Source organism: Podarcis filfolensis (genome assembly GCF_964270895.1).
Source record: "Podarcis filfolensis genome assembly, chromosome: 10".
Taxonomy (NCBI): Eukaryota; Metazoa; Chordata; class Lepidosauria; order Squamata; family Lacertidae; genus Podarcis; species Podarcis filfolensis.
In genome coordinates this window covers 9,123,703-9,141,505 of record NC_139612.1, presented here as the reverse complement: position 1 = coordinate 9,141,505, position 17,803 = coordinate 9,123,703, and the positions used below count along the sequence as shown (strand labels likewise).

Here is a 17,803-nt window from a genome sequence, read left to right as displayed (position 1 = left end):
CATGTAAATCTACACACTTGGGGAATCAGCATCCCATTAAGCCCTTTGACATGGAAGAGAGGTGGAGTTTGCTTGCTAAGTTGGAGCCCTTGTTGTTTTGGGTCTTCAGAATGAAAAGCTTATCCGAAACGAGACCAACATGGACGGCGACAAGTCAGTGCGCATAGCCAAAGTGCTCCAGAATGCCACCAACCACACGGGATCCTTCTATGGGAATGACATTCGGACCGCCTACCAGATGATGCTCAGGGTGCTGCAGTATGAAAGTGAGCAGCAGGGGTTTGATCTAGCTGCAACGAGGGATGTGGATTTCAATGAGGTAAGAAATGCTGAACTGATACTGAGAAAACTTGGGCTACGCCACTTTAGCTCCAGAAATAGCGCAGATGTGTTCCATACCACAGTCCTACCCACGTCCTGCAAGGAGACATCACAAAGTTGGCTGCGGAAACTGCACAGCATACGGTGATCCTTTAAGTGTTTCTGAAGAGTGAGACTTTGCGAAGGCTTTGAGTAGGATGTACTGGATGCATGCATCGTCTAGTCCCCGAAATAACTGCCGTGTAGAAAAGTCACAGAACAGACAAATCTCTTGTAAATGCATTTCACTTGAAAACAAATGCAGATAGCTATTTCCCTATTTTATAGAGCCTGGGATTTTATGTTATTTTTCTATTGTTGCTTTTATAAATCTTGGATCATGTGAAATACTTACAATAAAACAGCCTCGGTACATTCCCCCCCCCAAAAAAAATCTTTAAGCAAGACTACAGCAAGACATGTCTGCATTGTTTCATTTGCATGTTTACCTGTAGCAACAATATTAGTTATTTTGGGTGGGACAGGAAGTATTGTTCTTCCATTTTGTGTTTAGCATTTTCCCCTTTCTTTCTCCTAGAATATCATAAAAGCAGGTAGTGCTCTACTGGACCCTCGTGCCAAAGAGCACTGGGAACACATCCAGAGGACAGAGGGGGGCGCAGCACACTTGCTGAAACACTATGAGGAATATTTCAGTAACGTAGCCAAGAACATGAAAAAAACCTACATGAAACCTTTCATAACTGTTACCACAAACATGAGTAAGTAGCTGTCGTTCTTGATCAGATATGACTTCCTAATGCTTCAGGCCTAGGCCTGAAATGTTTATTTGATTCATTGGCTAGATTAATTAATTTTAAAAAGGTTTTGGGTCTGGGGAGGTCAGCAGAACCCCCAGAACAATGTGAGTGGGAGATTGTTCCATCAGGGAAACAGAAATGCTTGCACTGGCAGAGCAAACTCCTTGAAGGCAACACTGTATAGGGATTTTTTTAAATGTCTAATGTCTTACAATTTTTTATGTGCTGTAAGCCGCCCAGATGGACAGGGTATTATTATTATTATTATTATTACTACTACTACTACTACTACTACTACTACTACTACTATTATTGAATTCCTCCCATTGAATTCAGTGGGTTGCATTCAACTAAGTTCTACTTAGAGTAGAGCCAGTGAAATAAATGTATATTAACTAATGGGTTTACTCTGAGTAGGACTAGCATAGAATAAGGCACTGCAGCCTTAGTCGTTTATCTTAATGCCAAGGCTTATATTATTAACATTTACAGATAGGTAGCCGTGTTGGTCCGTGTTGGTTAATAAAAAAAATTATTAACATTGTGTGAATGATGTACAATAATAGATCCAGATTTCTTCTCAACATCCATGTAGTTTACAAAGCTAATAAAGCCTCACATTTACTAAAACACCACTGGATGTTTGACTTGTATGTGGCAGAAAAATGTATTACAGCAAGCTCTTTTTATCTGTTTAGTTATTGCTGTTGACATCTTTGAAAAGTCTAATTTTACGGGAGCTAAAGTACCACGGTTTGATGTGATTAAAGAAGATTATCCTAGAGATTTGGAATCGTCTGTTTTGTTTCCTGATACTTTGTTCAGAGCTTCCGATAGAAAAGGTAGGATGCTTATTCTACAGGCGTTTGGAAACCTGTAATGTGAATTCTCAGATCAGCTATGAGACAAAGGCAGTTGGATCCAGTTGTTGTTGTTTTTGTTAAATTTGTACACAGCCCTTCATCCATAGATCTCAGGACAGTTCACAAGGAAAAAATGCAGCCTTTTGAATGTGTCTGTGGGAAGGAGGGGTGTTGTTTTGCTGTTTTTTTGTACTTACTTTTATGTTTTTATCCTGTATTTTACTTTGTGAACTGCCCTGAGATCTTACGATGAAGGGCAGTATATAAATCAAATAAATAATAATAAATAAGTAAAACAAAACTCAACACACATAATAAAAAACAAGAACAAAACAAAACAATACCTCACAACAAAAATCCTCCCCAGGGTCAGGCCCAGGAAAGTAAACAGGATTTATGCTAGCCAATGGATCTACTTCAAACATGACTAGGTCTGGATACAACCCAATATGGGGTTGGAGAATGGGTAATGTTCACTCAACAAACAGAAGAAGCAGCTTCCCCCTGCCTGTCCATTAACTGAGTATCGCCATGTCCATTTATACCAACTCACGCCAGGTTTGGCTCAGCATAAGGCCATTTTCTTGATATGAAAAACTGAAGAGGGAAAAAAAGCTCTAGTCATGTTTTGTTTTTATGTAAATTACAATATTCATAAGGCAAAAATAAATGGGTCCTTTTAAAATCACTTCATATTTAGCAAGCTCAGAATTAGGTCTTTAAAGCATGATAGTAAAATTTGGCATTGGTTTTATCTTCAGCCTTTCCTACGATGAAGCCTTCAAACCTTAGATTGCCTTCTAAAATGGAAGATGAGCTTTTGAAGAACAAAAATGTGCTTGCAAAAAGAAAACGTCGGCATCCAGAGGACACTGCGCAGCATGCGGTTGCTATCGTGATTGTATATCGAACCCTGGGGCAGTTTCTGCCTGAGAGCTATGATCCTGACCGAAGGAGCCTGAGGTAAAACTGAGCTTCATTCATTTGCTTTGGGTAGCATTTGTCTATTGTATTCTGGAATGGGAAGGTCTTGCTACCTGAGAGCAATCACGTGTTGCGATTTTAATACTATATGTCTTCAAAACTTACTGGTTGTAGCTAACAAAGTTAATTCTCAGAGTAGACCCACTGAAATTAATAGACTTAAGTTATTCCTGGCCATTATTTTAGGGTGTTTACTCTGAGTGGGACCAATATTGACCACAACTCTATTCATCCACAAGGCTGCCTCTGTTGTTCTAAATTATAATCTAATTAATCTATGTTAAAAGAGATATCATTTTGGTAAGAAGCTGTTAGATTTCTTAGGGTAGGTTCACATATGCTTGTACATCACCTGATTTCTAATGACTCATTGTCTCGCAGTAGAATATATGACCTGACTCCATTTAAAAATATTGTGTTTCAGGTTATGTCGGGCTATTTCTGATTTATGATGGCTCAGTAACATGCATAAGCTGTCGCTTGATTCTTGCAGTCATCACATGATAAGCATACATGTGATAAGCATACACAGTGGGTGGCACTGTGGTCTAAAGCACTGAGCCTCTTGGGCTTGCCGATCAGAAGGTTGGCAGTTTGAATCCCCACTATGGGGTGAGCTCCCATTGCTGAGTCCCAGCTCCTGCCAACCTAGCAGTTCAAAAACATGCCAGTGTAAGTAGATAAATAGGTGCCGCTATGGCAGATAGATAAATAGCGTTTCTGTGCACTCTGGTTTCTGTCACGGTGTCCCATTGCGCCAGAAGTGGTTTAGTCCTGCTGGCCACATGACCTGGAAAGTTGTCTGTGGACAAACACCAGATCCCTTGGCCTGAAAGTGAGATGAGCGCCACAACCCCATAGTCGCTTTTGACTGGACTTAACCAACCAGGGGTCCTTTACCTTTTACCTTTACACATTTGAACTACCCCTTCAGACTTTTTCCCGACACCACACCCATCTAAATTCAGTGGAAAGCTCTCATCTGAAACTGGGCAAAATACTATAGCTTTGTTTTCACATCTGTAATGGTATGTTTTTCCCCTGGTTTTTTTTTTTCCAGATTACCCAATCGGCCCATCATAAACACGCCAATAACCAGTGCAATAATTTACAGAGATGGGGAATCTTTACCAAATCTTCTGGACAGCCCCATTATGATTGATCATGCATTGCTGGAAACAGAGGAGAGAACAAAACCGGTCTGTGTGTTCTGGAATCACTCAACTGCGTATGTTTCATAATCTGTATTATTTTGGAAAGTTGCTATTGCATGTGAACATGTAACGTTAATGGGTCTTCTTCATACAGCTAATCTGAGATAGGAGTCAGTGATGATCTTGCGTGCTGCCACTTTCTATCAGGAAGGGTAAATCTTAGAGCAGTGTTTAGCCCTGGTGCTGAGAGAGAGAGGAGGTTTTTCATGCCCCATTACATTTCTGCTCAAAGTCCAGACAGAGCATTTAGCTAAAATTAAGGCAGGCTGCTTAGTAGGAGGAAATGTGTGTGCCGTCTTGTAACAAGTATCATGTGAGTCTAAAGGGAGCACAAGAAGAGAGAGCGCACACACTGTCCTCAAGTGGAGAAGATGCAAGTTGGCCCAAAGGCAGTCTGCAAGTCTTTATCAGTAACTTGCTCTTGCTCTCATTAGTTATCTTCATTGGTTGTAATGAAAAAAAAATCGAAAATACATGCCTGTGGGCGGAAATGAAGTGGATTCTGTGAGACCTCTGACCTCTCTATATTTCATCTTCCAAACCCATATTATGGGTGGGATTGTAGTTTATTCTAAGGATTTCCTTGCAAGAGAAAAAAAGGGAGCTTGCATAAAATACCTATGTCTGCGATATATGTTGTGCTCACGCAGCCCAACAGAGGGCTGTTCTGCTGGAGCTCCCATGTCAGCAAGGGCCCTCCTACGTGTAAATTTAATTGCATAACTTGTAGCCAAACCAGGGGCTTCAAAAATGTAAGGGGTATGTGTGTGATTTCCATGCTGACCACAGCATGCAAGGAACTTCCCCCTCTCTCTCCAGCCACCATCCCAATGGAAATCTACTCCCAGCCCTGCAATTTGCAATCCAATTGGTGCCAATGGCAACTTTTTTCCATTGCTAATTGCACCTGGAAGACAGGGGTGAATACCATTGGGATCACAGCTGTAGAGGGAACGGGGCCGTGGTTCCCTGCTTGCTGTAGTGGTGATGGAAATCATGGAGCTCATACCTAAGACCGTTTTTAAATATCCCTTGATTTGGCTATAAGCCGAGTAATATGTTGTGTGCAGCTAAGGTTTCCTATCCATATATTTTTACATCTAAGGGGGAGGCATATGTCACCTACATCTTTGCTAACTGTGACAGGATCATAGGAAGCTGCCTTATACTGGGTCCATCAAGGTCCATCAGTATTGTCTCCACTGACTGGTAGCAGCTCTGCAGGGTTTCAGACCGGGGACATTCCCAGTGCTCCTTCCAGATTCCAGAGACGGAACCTGAGCCTTCTGCCTGCAGTGCCAAATGCTCTGCAGTTCACATGGGTGTAAATTTTAGACTCCTGGTGAGCAGTTAGTTTTCTTGGAAGCCCACTTTGAGTGTGAAGGATGGAGAATCAAGGCGCTAACTCACATCTCTCTCGGTTGTGTGCTGGCAGGTGTGTTATCAGAAACACAATTCCCATCACACCCCTCCAGTTCTCCACTTGATGGACAGATTTGGCAGCTGGGTGGCACTCCTTCTGGGGCCAAATTTAGTTTTGATTCCATCAGTTTCTGATCTTGACTTTAGACAGTCTCTTACCAGCCTGGGAACAAGAGCAGCAGCAACTATACATTTGATAAGAGGGCTATTGAGTTCGGCAGGAACTTGATAATTTCAACAGAAGACATTTGAGCACATGCTTTGCTCTCCAGGTGCAGTCAGTGAGACCTAAAGTGCCCACTTTTCTCTGGATCATGCCCTTTATTCCTGTATGCTAAGATTACAACTATTACCGCCTCTGCAAAAAAATATGCAATACATCAAAATGGCATATTGAAAGCATGGGAAATGCAGGCTCTTTCACTAGCTATACACTTATGCAGTCAATAGAAGAGCATAAAATATATACATATCAAATAAAGAAAGAGACATATAATAATGAGTTTTACTACAGTGTGTTAACCAAGAGAAGATTCAATACTATTTGAAGATCAAAGAGACAGCTAAGCCTAATAAAGTAGTAAGAATGGGTTACGTAGTTTATTTAGGCTACCTGCATATAATTTGGACATTTGTCATGTTGAGGCAAGGTTTAAAGAAGCAGCGATCTTTCTATTTTAAGCATCTGCTTCTTGTGCTTCCCTAACCGCCCAGAGTGGCAGGGGCAACCCAGTCACATGGGCAAGGTATACATAATAAATCATTATTATTATTTACTGCTGCTGCTGCTACTACTACCTGTTTTTGCCTTATGGAGCTATCATGGTAGAACACATGGCTGCCCTTCTTGGGAAGACATGGAGAGCACCAAACTTATGCAGGTTATTCCTGTCTGTATTTCCTCACAAAGTTCTGTGCATGGAAATTGGCAGAACAGATGCATTGCTACTTAATAGTCAGCGAGTGAAGGAGAGACGGCCATTTAAGGAAAATAGCAATTTGTCATTGAAATAGTTCCATCTGCCAGCCAGTCATACAAATGTCATTGGATCTTGGTTTTTTTGTTTCATTTCCCATTGATTAGAATTGGAGAAACCGGGGGCTGGTCCTCAAAGGGATGTGAGCTGTTCTCTAGAAGCCAGAACCGAATTGTTTGCCAGTGCAACCATATGACCAGTTTTGCTGTCCTAATGGATATTTCAAAACGTGAAGTAAGTGCAGTTTCGTGGGGATTTTTTTGGTTTGCTAAAGTTATGAAATTAAGCAGGTTTGATTAGACCTCCATCAGTGTTTTGTGTTTATCTTGAAAGGCAAATCACTAGTTTATCAGAACGGCATGCCTTGACACTAATTCCTGTTACAGTTAGTTTGCTTGTTTTTACTAATTTATTTTGCTTGCTACCATCTTACACTGTAGATTTCTCTGAAACAAGTTACATCACCACCACATTCCTGCTGAATGTGTTCATCTCCATCACATTCCCTGAAGGCCCATACAAGGCGGCAGGATGGCTAATTATATACAGAACTAGTACCCAGAATTTCCATCCCGTAATATCAGTTTTTTCACCCTTCTAATTTCCAAGTTGCTCTGCAGCTTTAATTCACCCTAAGCTTGAGAGGGGAGTTGCTGTGACTCCCATTTTACAGATGGGGAGGCTCCGCAGTAAACCTCCTGGGAGCTGACATGATTCTTTTCCAATACAACCAACTGGACGAAAATGGCCATTGAATAGACAGCCATAAAAACTGGGCAGGAAACATTGGCTTCCCAAATATTAACAGAGTTGTGCCTCGGCACCATTACCCTGCACTTCAGTCCATGCTTGCCCATTTTAAGTCCTTGGATATCTTGATGGAGGGAAGTCACAGGCCCTGCACCCGGCTGAATAATCAACTTGTCAGGACTGAGAGCCGCTTCGGAAGTTACCCATGTGTTTCCAAATGCAGAGAAGAATGACATTGCCCTGTCACTAACCCGTGATCAAAGAGAAGACAGTAAGCTGCAGGGTGGTGCGAATGTAGGCCTTTCCTTACTAAGGATCCCTGGCAATAAACCCTGCTTATTGCCTTTGTAGCCAAGATGGTTGCTCAGGTCTCTGCAGGCCAGTTTATATACACTCATGTTTATATGCACACACTGCTTTGTAGCTTTCTGTAAGTGACTGTGTCCCCTAGAGCCAATTGCTGATCGTGTTCCAGCAAGGCAAAATTGCATTCTAATCTCCAAAACTATGAGGGCTAGAAACATTGAAATAAGTAAGCCTGAAAGTCTGATATTTCAAGCCACAGATTCTACACAAAATTCTGATTACAGGCAAGGTTAACTGTAGCTGAGTGAATCTGCACTGTACCTGTAAATAGTATAGTAGTCAGTGCATGGAATTACCCCTGCCTCTTGAAAGATTGTATCTTCATAAAGGCTCACAAAAGGATTACTTGAGTTTACTAATCTAGAGGATGGTCTTTCCTATTGGTCCGGATACAAAGTTGAACCTCTGTTCTTGAACGTCTCCATTGACTAACGTTTCAGGACCCGAATGCCAAAATCCTGGAAGTAAATGCTTCCGTTTTCAAACATGCCTTGGAAGTCAAACGGCTTCCGCTGCATGTTTTTCAATTTTCTCAATTGAATTTGCCAACAGCCCTTTGCACCTCGGTTGTTGAACGTTTTGGAAGTCAAACTGTCTTCCGGAACGGATAATGTTTGACAACCGAGGTTCCACTGTGCCTCAGGAAGCTATAAATTTGGAAGGAAAAAATAGTAAAAACTTACTTGGTGGTTTGAAAACAATTTAATTGTGGTTTTCTTTTTATTACTAAGAAAAACCATCAAGTGAATTGAAGGTACCTGACTTTTTTTAAGGCATTTTTATCACTCTTTGGAGTCACTACAGTTCCTACCTCCTTACACTATGTGATTGGGTGTGTGTGAAATTAACTCAAGTCACATTTTTTATATATAGCACTTAGAAAGGGCATGTAGCAAAAATGCTTCTTCTTAACTCCACAGAATGGTGAGGCACTTCCCCTGAAGATTATCACTTACACAACGGTCTCCATCTCACTGGTAGCTTTGCTGCTCACCTTTGTACTCCTTGTGCTCATCCGAACCCTGCGCTCCAACCTGCACAGCATCCACAAAAACCTGGTGGCTGCCCTCTTCTTCTCAGAGTTAGTCTTCCTGATAGGAATCAACCAGACAGAAAATCCGGTAAGAGTTAATTTCAATGCCTTTCGCATGACAGGCTCCTGCTAGCTTTTAACAGGGCACCAAACGAAACAGAACACAGAAGCAATGCTTGGTGCTGAGGCTGTGCTGTCCCCAACCCACATTCAATTTAGCACCGTTTGGGACAAGCAGAAGCCTGGCAGATGGTTTGGCTTTAAGCAGGAACCCTGCCCTGTTCCTGTGACAAACGTAGGCAGACACAGAACTGCTAACAGATTGTTAAGAGGGCGCAAGACTGCGTTGCTCATGGCTCCAGTCCTCTGCACGCTTACTGGGAAGAAGGTCCCGTTCGGTCAAAGCACCTGTTACCAGGCCCCGTGCCAGGTTTGATAGGTCTCACCCCACCCCACCCCACCCCAAAGCATCATCCCATCAGGACCCCCAGTAAGTTTGCCAGCGGTTTGGGGTGAGCGTTGGCAGGAATAAGCAGCAGGGAGAGGCTGTTATAGCTGCTCCTCTCAGCGCTAGGCCCTTAAAAGAAAAGGGAGAATAAAGCTTTGTTTGTGCTTTGGGAAGGCAGTGGTGCTGGCACTATTTCTTCTTCATCTTTCAGAGTTGAAAGAAGCACAGTGGCTGCCATCTTATTTCCACCTAATACAGGGGTCAGCAACCTTTTTCAGCCATGGGCCGGTCCACCGTCCCTCAGACCATGTGGTGGGCCGGACTATATTTGGGGGTGGGGGGGAATGAACGAATTCCTATGCCCCACAAATAACCCAGAGATGCATTTTAAATAAAAGCACACATTCTACTCATGTAAAAACATGCTGATTCCCAGACCGTCCAAGGGCCGCATTTAGAAGGCGATTGGCCCTTAGGTTGCCTACTCCTGACCTAATATCTCTGGTGCCTGGCAGACTGTTGCTCTGTCAGCAGGAGGTCTCAGAGGTTGAAGGCTCTACTACTAATACAGGGAAATTAGTTTGTGTTTAGGATTTCAAGCTTCAGCGTAGCTATTAGTGCTGCATCATCTTTCCTGCGGGTGGTTCTTTAAAAATTATTGTGCCCATCCTTCATTTTCAACAAGCCACTTCAAAAGGCCTGTTTGTATTTTATAAACCCGTATTTCTGTTTGATAGAATTTCCAGAAACCAATTTCCTTTATGTTAGCATGAGAACAGCAGTCTTTTGCCCCTCTTTTACCTCAGTTAACAACAATATGCTACTACCTGTTTCTGTTCCTTAAACCATTTGTTAAGGTATTTTCTTTAGCAAGCTACATATTGCACAGTAAAGGGCCACTCCCTGAAACTGTAGCAGTGACTGTGTTCCTAGCAACTATTAATCCTTCCTTGTGGAATAAGAATTGTCCAAGGAGTCACACGCGGATGAGCATGAAAAGTCAAAGAATGTGGGAGCACACATGAAATGGAATTCCTCGTCATTTGGTTTAGCTTTTATAAGTTTCTGTAAAGCAACAGTAACATGGCAGGGAGAGGTTTCAATCATCCGTAGATGATTGATGGGGGAAAAAATGATATATTTTCTTCGTTGCATACCTGAAATAATAGTTTTCATCATGGTGATCTGTACAAAACTAATATTTTTAGAAGCCAACACACACACACACACACACACACAGAGGTTTAGAGCAGTAAAAACTTTTTTTTTATTTTGTGGGGCATATTTTGTTTTGTTTAAAGAACTAGCCAGAGCAACTAAAACCATAGTTCTCAAAGTGTAGGGCTGCCAGGGGAGGTTCAGTTCCTCCCCGACTTGTTTGTGAATGCCTTGATTAGAGGAGGTGGCCAAGTGCCAATCAACTCACCTTTCCCCAGTAGTCCAGTGTAAGAGATGGTGACTGCGTTCAGATGGAACGATAAACTAGGCTTTATTGTTACAGGGATGAACCTAGGTGTCTTGATCTGGTATATTACCACCAACTCCTCCATTATGGCTGCACGGAAGCTTCAGCTTCCATTTGTTGATTAATCAGCTTTGAGTTACATCCAAACCCTAAACTGTCATTGATCTTAACCAAGGGAAGGGAGCGTGTGTCCCTCCAGATGTTTCTGGACTACAACTCCCATTACCCCTCATCATTGGCTATGCTCTCTGGGGCTGATGGGGAGTTGGAATCTGGAGGCCCACAGGTTCCCCACCTATGTAGTAAACCACCCTTTCGGCTAGCTGCAGTTTGTCCAGGCTTGAACAAAGCACTAAATTGCAATTTCATCTGAATTTGAGGGAATTTGAGGGAACCATGTTGAGCTATTTCAATTGCTTTTGTTTGATTTGCTCATTGCAAGCAGCTGGAGGTCTGTAAATTTTGATAATAAACCTGATTTGCAATGGGGTTGAATAATTTCGATTGCAACTGTACTTGGCTAGGAGGCTGCATTCATCTTGGCAAGGCAGATGATGTGCAAGTATTTCTAAAAGAGCACTACTACTTTAGGATAAACTTCTGTAATTAGGGAAATTGTGATGGCTAAAGGCTACCTCTAAGTTTAGAGGCTTGTTTACGTCTAACAGAAGCCCATCTCTTGTGCCAGATTTTTTTGTGGCTCAGAAGAAGCCATTCTAATTTCATGGCGTCTTTCTTTCTCTAGTTTGTGTGCACGGTGATAGCCATTCTTTTGCACTACTTCTACATGAGCACCTTTGCTTGGATGTTCGTCGAACAGCTTCACATCTACCGGATGCTGACGGAAGTGAGAAACATCAACTTTGGACACATGAGGTTCTACTACGTCATGGGCTGGGGGATTCCTGCCATTATAACAGGTAAGGAAAATTAGAAGATGAAGGAGGGAAAGCTAAGAGGGTGGGGAGATATCAACACTACAAACTTACAACTTTCTTCTATCAGTATGGCTGTCATGGCTTCCTTTCAAAGAGTCATGGGAACCTGGTGACATCACTGCATGTTCTCAGTTTCAGATGGCTGACATTTTAAAAGTTTTGCTATTTAGCTCTGGCTTTTGAACTGTTCAATAATGCCCCACATCTGAAACACTTCCATACGGACTTCCAGTTCCTTGTGGAGAGAAACGGTTTTTAAATCAATGGATATATGCCCTATAATCGCTCCCCTTTCCTCATGCTGGGCCTAATTCAAGAAGTAGTTGCATCCTTCAGATTATACTTATCAGTGGTGCCTTTAGAGCAGAGGTTTTCAACCTTTTTAAGTCCACGGCTCCCTTGACCAACTACATTCTTTTTGTGGCAGCCCTGTGGGGCTTAGGAGTCCAGTTACGTCGCCCCTTGCCTGCAAAGCTAGCAACCTCTCACCCTTTTTTGAACACCCTCCCTTGTGGAGTGTTCCTTCGGCCTCCTCTCATTTCCCCTCTTGCGAGTTCTCTGGGCAGCTGCTACTGCTGCCTCTGGTCTCTGAGCTACTCCCCCTCCTGTCCCAAAGAGAGGTGCCTTTTCACACTGCCCCACAGGGGCCTGGGAAGAGGATGCCCCCAGCCTTAATGGCCCAACAGAGACTGGCCAAAGGTGAACATGAGGCCAGCACCTTACTTTGGGAGGCAGCAGCGCGTGCTGCCAGCCCCTCATGGCAGAAAGGCTCCCCTTTGGCGCTGGGCACTCAGCTCCCAGGCAGGCCTTGCACACAGCAAGCACAAGAAAGGCCAGCACAGTGCCTGCCTGCTTGCCTGCCCAGCCTCCCACTTGTCTGTTCATTCCTAACAGCAAGGACTGACTGGGGTCCCTCTCCTGCTTACCCGGAGGCTGCCATAGCTCTCAGCAACCAGCACCCCCTGGCCAGCCCCAGAGTCACCATTCGCCTGCGGAGCTGGTAGCCAGGGCTGCTACAACAAACAGCTGTGCAAGCCTTTGGGAGGCAGAGACGCAGGAGGGCATCAGAGGAAGGGAAGGAAGGAAAGAGGGACAGAGGCCAGTGTTGGTTGTAAACCACTGCTTTAGATATTAGGAGCAGTTCCAGGCACAAAATGAAGACGAGACACACATTTGTACTGGGTGCCTCTTGCCCTACTTAAAGTAACTTCTGTGCAGATAAAGGGACTTAAAACATAACTGCATTCAAGTTGGAACAAGAATCGCACACATACCTCAGGAATAACTTCATTCACTTTATTATAATTACTTGGTTGCTTGCAGTGTTTTTCATATTCTGAGAAGAGAAAGAGGCGGACATGCTCTAGATTTCACTTGCTCTGGTAGAAATATTTCCTCAGGCACACAGAAAATGTGACCCTGCAGATGATTATTTATTATTTTGTTTACTATTTAATTACATCTATATTGCCACCCATCAATAAATATTCCCCCAGTGACTTATAACAAAGAACATTAGAGGTGCAATTTATAACAATTAAAACCAACAATTCAACAACAAAAGAAGACAGAAGCTTCCGCACAACAGAGACAGCATAAATCACTTGCAGCCCTTGCTTCAAACACAGTTTAAAAGACTGGATGAATGAAAAAGTCTCTATTTGGTGCCGAAAGGCCACAGAAGAGGCACCAAGCAAGCCTCTCTGCAAGGAAGCTGTTCTCCATAGCTGAGTTTCCACTACACACACACACACACACACAAACCCCTCTTCTTGGTTGGTTGGTACCTACCTCACCATATTTTTTAAGTTATGCATATTTTAATTTTCTTTACTTAGAACATTTCTTTGCTGCATTTTAAGGACCATTACCTTGCAAAGCTGTTGATACTTAATACAATGCATCAAATAAGCGAGCAGTAAAATGTTGTAACTGCCAACCTAGCAGTTCGAAAGCACATCAAAGTGCAAGTAGATAAATAGGTACCGCTCCGGCGGGAAGGTAAACGGCGTTTCTGTGTGCTGCTCTTGTTCACCAGAAGCGGCTTAGTCATGCTGGCCACATGACCCGGAAGCTATACGCCGGCTCTCTTGGCCAGGAAAGCGAGATGAGCACCACAACCCCAGAGTCGGCCACGACTGGACCTAATGGTCAGGGGTCCCTTTACCTTTTTAAAATGTTGTAAAGCAATTAAAAAAACATTTACATTCAACAAAAAAAGAAAAGGAAAACCAATACTGGACAAATAGCACGATTATTCTAACCCAGCATCCTGCATGACATTTCTGTGTCCAAACACCTTTCCCCCCGCTTTTTTTAAAAATAAGGTGTCTTTAAAGCTCATTGAAAAGAAAGAAGAGCCAGAGTTTGCCTAACTTCCACTAAAATTATGTTTCGTGGTGAGGAGAGCACTGCAGAAGAAAACCTGTTTCTTGTGCATCTGGTTAGCCACTGTGAGAGCAGGATCCTGGACTCTGTGGGACACTGGCTTTTTTTACTTTGTTCTGTTCAGTACCCAGGGATTTTCAGTGCTTGGGGCTGAAAGAAAGCTACCTTGGGCCTCTGTGCTCCTGTTTAAAAGGTCTCATTAGTGAGCTGTGAGATGTATTCCTTGTAAGGTTTTTTGGGGGGGGGTGTTGGAGAACAGGGTGTGAAAGACTAAGTATGCAGTGTTTGAAGCCAAAAACAATTTAAATTAAACTTTCTGGGTTTCTACTTGTTCTATATTTTTCTGCTAATGAAATAGCAATCATTAATAAAAAAATCCTTAGTGGTTCACCGCAGGCTCAAATAAATATAGCTGATAGAGCTGTCGTGCAGTTTTTAAAATGGTAGCCAATTAATTGCATGACTTTTAATCAGTTAAAGCTGCAGTCCTGTGCACACATATCTGGGAATAAATTCTGTGGAACTCTTCTGAGCATAGGACTGTGCTGTAATGTGAATAAAACTAGAGTAAAACAATCTTTGTTTTTAAGAGTATGCACAGCAAGCGACATTTTACACAAGGCATTTCCTTCTACGCGAGGGAAGCAGAATGCTTTTAAGCTGCTCACTGCCACCTCTGATTTTGTATGTGCTTAGGTTATACTTAAAAAAAAAAAATTCCTGCCCGATTAATGTGGAATATCCTTTAAAATGGATCAGTTTAATCCATTAAACTAAATATGGAACTGGCAGCCGGGAGTTGCCTCAGTCCCATGAAGGGGCTCTTTGTCTGGGGTAAGAAAGGAGCAGCAGGGATTGTCCAATTTGCTCAGCTGTTTGTTGCTCGCCAGCCACTTGGAGCTGATGGCAAGTACTTCCTTCACCCATGGAGGTGCCTTTTTGTATGTACAGGTATGTGGGGTGGGGGGGGGTGTTCATTCAAGGATGCTGGGGCGGGTGATGGAGGGCAGAGAGGGAGGGAGATGCGTGTGTGGCCTCTTTCTGTGTGTATGTGCATGTGTGTATGAGAGAGAAGAGGAAGGGGGTCTGTATCTGTGGTCTCTATGCATGTGTGGCCTGTGAAAGAGAGGGAGGGGTGAATTTGGTCAGAGAGGGGTAGAGCTGGATGTGTGGAATGGAAGGCCTGTAGAAAAGAGGGATTGAGGGAGGGGGAAGTATGCATGGCAAAGAGAGGAGAAATCTTTGTGTGGCTGTTCACATGTGGAGTGTCTGTGTGCATGTGAAAAGCAGGTACAGGTGTGTCTGCTCTGTGGGGCCCAATTCAAAGTGCTGGTTTTGACCTATAAAGCCTTAAACAGCTCAAGACTGCAATACCTCAGGGACCACCTCTTTCCATATGAACCTATCCGGACCCTGAGATCTTCTGAGGCCCTCCTTCATATATCTCCTCCTCGAGAGGTCCAGAGGGTGGCAACACGAGAACAGGCCTTCTCTGTAGTGGCTCCCTGTTTGTGGCATGCTCTCCCCAGGGAAGTTCGCCAGGCGCCTTCAATATACACCTTTAGGCGCCAGGCAAAAATGTTCCTTTTTAACCAGGCCTTTGGTTGATATGACTGACATCCCTTTTAAAATGTGGACTTTTTGGGGTGGTTGTTTTTATTTTGATAAAATATATTGTGATTTTTATGTTGATCTTTTCTGTGAACCGCCCTGAGACATCTGGGTATAGGGCGGTATATAAATTCAATAAATAATAGGGCCGGCCCACCCACAAGGCAAGCTGAGGCAGCCACTTGGGGCAGCGAAACCCCAAGAGGGGGCACTCCCGTGGGCTCCGCGCTCACCCCACTGCCAGTGGAGAGGCAGCAGTAGTGGTTGCTTTTGGTGAGATGCTGCATTATCTTGTGTGTGCTGCAAGATCTTGCCAGAACCTGCCACCACTTCACAGTTGCCACCACACATCCCTGGTGGGGCTGTGGGGCGGTACTTTTTCTAGTACCAGGGGATGTCCCCTGTTGTTATTTGACAGCAACAGCAACATTGTTTGGAGGGGAAATCATTATCGTGTTATTTCCACAATCGGGACCAACAGGAACTCCTGTATTAAACATGAGGTTGTGCAGCAGGGCAGGAGGAGAAATGACTTTACTCTCTCTCATTTGCTGTCATGCCACACACCAATGGAGCCATTTGGTGTGATGCTGCACACCCAAAATAGAGCCATTTTGTGACTGGTGCCCAAAACACTTCCTCAAAATTCAAAATGTGTCCGCTGGCCCAAAGCAGTCAGCAGCTTCTGCTTTATAAAATATAAACTTTTCAATTGTGTGTGTGTGTATTGTCTGCTTTCCTAGTGCAAAACTATAAATTACAGTTTGACCGGTCCCACTCCTTATGTATGTTTGCACAATAATTAATAATGCAAGCCAAACATTTGTTGCAAATCATCAGGAATAGCAGAACAAAGCAGACGATAAGGTTGCTGACAGCTTATTGTGAGTCATGCATGGTTTCCCAGGAAGTCAGGACTTGAAAAGTTCAGAAGTAGGCTCCTTAGAAAACAAAGCATTGTTCTCCATTGGTAGCTGGCAGACAAGTAAAATTATGATCCTTTGCACATACAAAAACTCATGCAACAGAAAAGAGCCTCATAATCTGCAGTCAAATTAAATTATTGACAATTATGTAGTCTAATATTTTCTGCCCAAGCTTGAGGTGTTCAGTAAAATGGGTACCCTTGGCAAAAAACTGAGGTAGTGAAGGGTAAAGGGATTATTTCCACTCACAAATATTCTGAAAATATTGAGCAGTCCTGATAGAGAAAGATAAATGACTGGAGAAAATATCTGAAAGTTTTAACTCTTGCAGCATGACACCTCTAAACATTTTTCTTGAATATTCTCCAGGATGTGTTTGAAGTTTCCCTTCTGCTTCAAACTGGGGGAATTGCTTGCATCAATTCGTGATCTAAGCCTATACTGAGTTGTTTTGATGCTGAAAAGCTAATTTTTCCACCAAGCTTGTTTCTCTGCAGATGTATTCCTTGAGAAAAGTAACTAAACTCTAGAAAATGCATGTTATTTGATACTTATCCAGTTGTCTGCATTTTGGCTCATTCTGTAAAATGAATACAGTGGTACCTTGGTTGACAAACTTAATCCGTTCCGGGAGCCTGTTCGTCTTCCGAAACCATTCGAAAACCAAGGCGAGGCTACTGATTGGCTGCAGGAGCTTCCTGCACTCAATCGGAAGCCACATTGCATGTTCAACTTCTGAAAAACCTTTGCAAAATGGAACACTTACTTCTGAGTTTGCGGCGTTTGGGAGCTGATTTGTTCAGGAGCCAAGCCGTTCGAGTACCAAGGTACCACCATACTCTATACCAACAGGCCTGGTTGCTGTGTTTTTAGTTGTGTTATTTTTGTATTTATTTGAAGCACATGGTTTTTGAGTTCTAAAAATGTAGAAAGGCTCTCTGGCACTTTTCAGACATTACAAAAGTATTTAATCCTCATGTGGATAAAGCCCATTGGGACTTGTGTATTTTATTGCCTTGCATTGTATATGATTCTGAGCAGCCCTAAAACAAGCCCCAAACCTAAGAGAAATACTGTAATTCCTGTTAATTTTCATAGTAGGTGAACTGCACACTTGAGGGCAAGAATTGGGTCTATTTTAATTTAGTGAAATCTTAAGGCAATGTGCAGAAAGTAAAACTGCCAGCAAATATTGGATTCAGATGTTTGGCCACACTTTGGTGCAACTGCCGCAAATGAATATTCAGTCTTGAAAAGCAGACTATTTCTGCCAAATTAACTGATGCCAGACATTTTC

General features: G+C 43.0%; 1 protein-coding gene across 3 annotated transcripts in view; it reads left to right on the top strand.

Moving 5' to 3' along the window:
* CELSR1 (cadherin EGF LAG seven-pass G-type receptor 1) overlaps nucleotides 1-17,803 on the top strand; it is a 151,893-nt gene that overhangs the window by 120,585 nt on the left and 13,505 nt on the right. For all 3 annotated transcript variants that reach the window (XM_083574842.1, XM_083574841.1, XM_083574840.1), the window contains exons 18-25: nucleotides 110-319; nucleotides 899-1,082; nucleotides 1,820-1,963; nucleotides 2,746-2,947; nucleotides 4,029-4,196; nucleotides 6,689-6,815; nucleotides 8,618-8,818; nucleotides 11,389-11,563. In XM_083574842.1, the coding sequence (XP_083430968.1) occupies nucleotides 110-319; nucleotides 899-1,082; nucleotides 1,820-1,963; nucleotides 2,746-2,947; nucleotides 4,029-4,196; nucleotides 6,689-6,815; nucleotides 8,618-8,818; nucleotides 11,389-11,563 (1,411 nt within the window). The remainder of the gene's footprint in view (nucleotides 1-109; nucleotides 320-898; nucleotides 1,083-1,819; nucleotides 1,964-2,745; nucleotides 2,948-4,028; nucleotides 4,197-6,688; nucleotides 6,816-8,617; nucleotides 8,819-11,388; nucleotides 11,564-17,803) is intronic.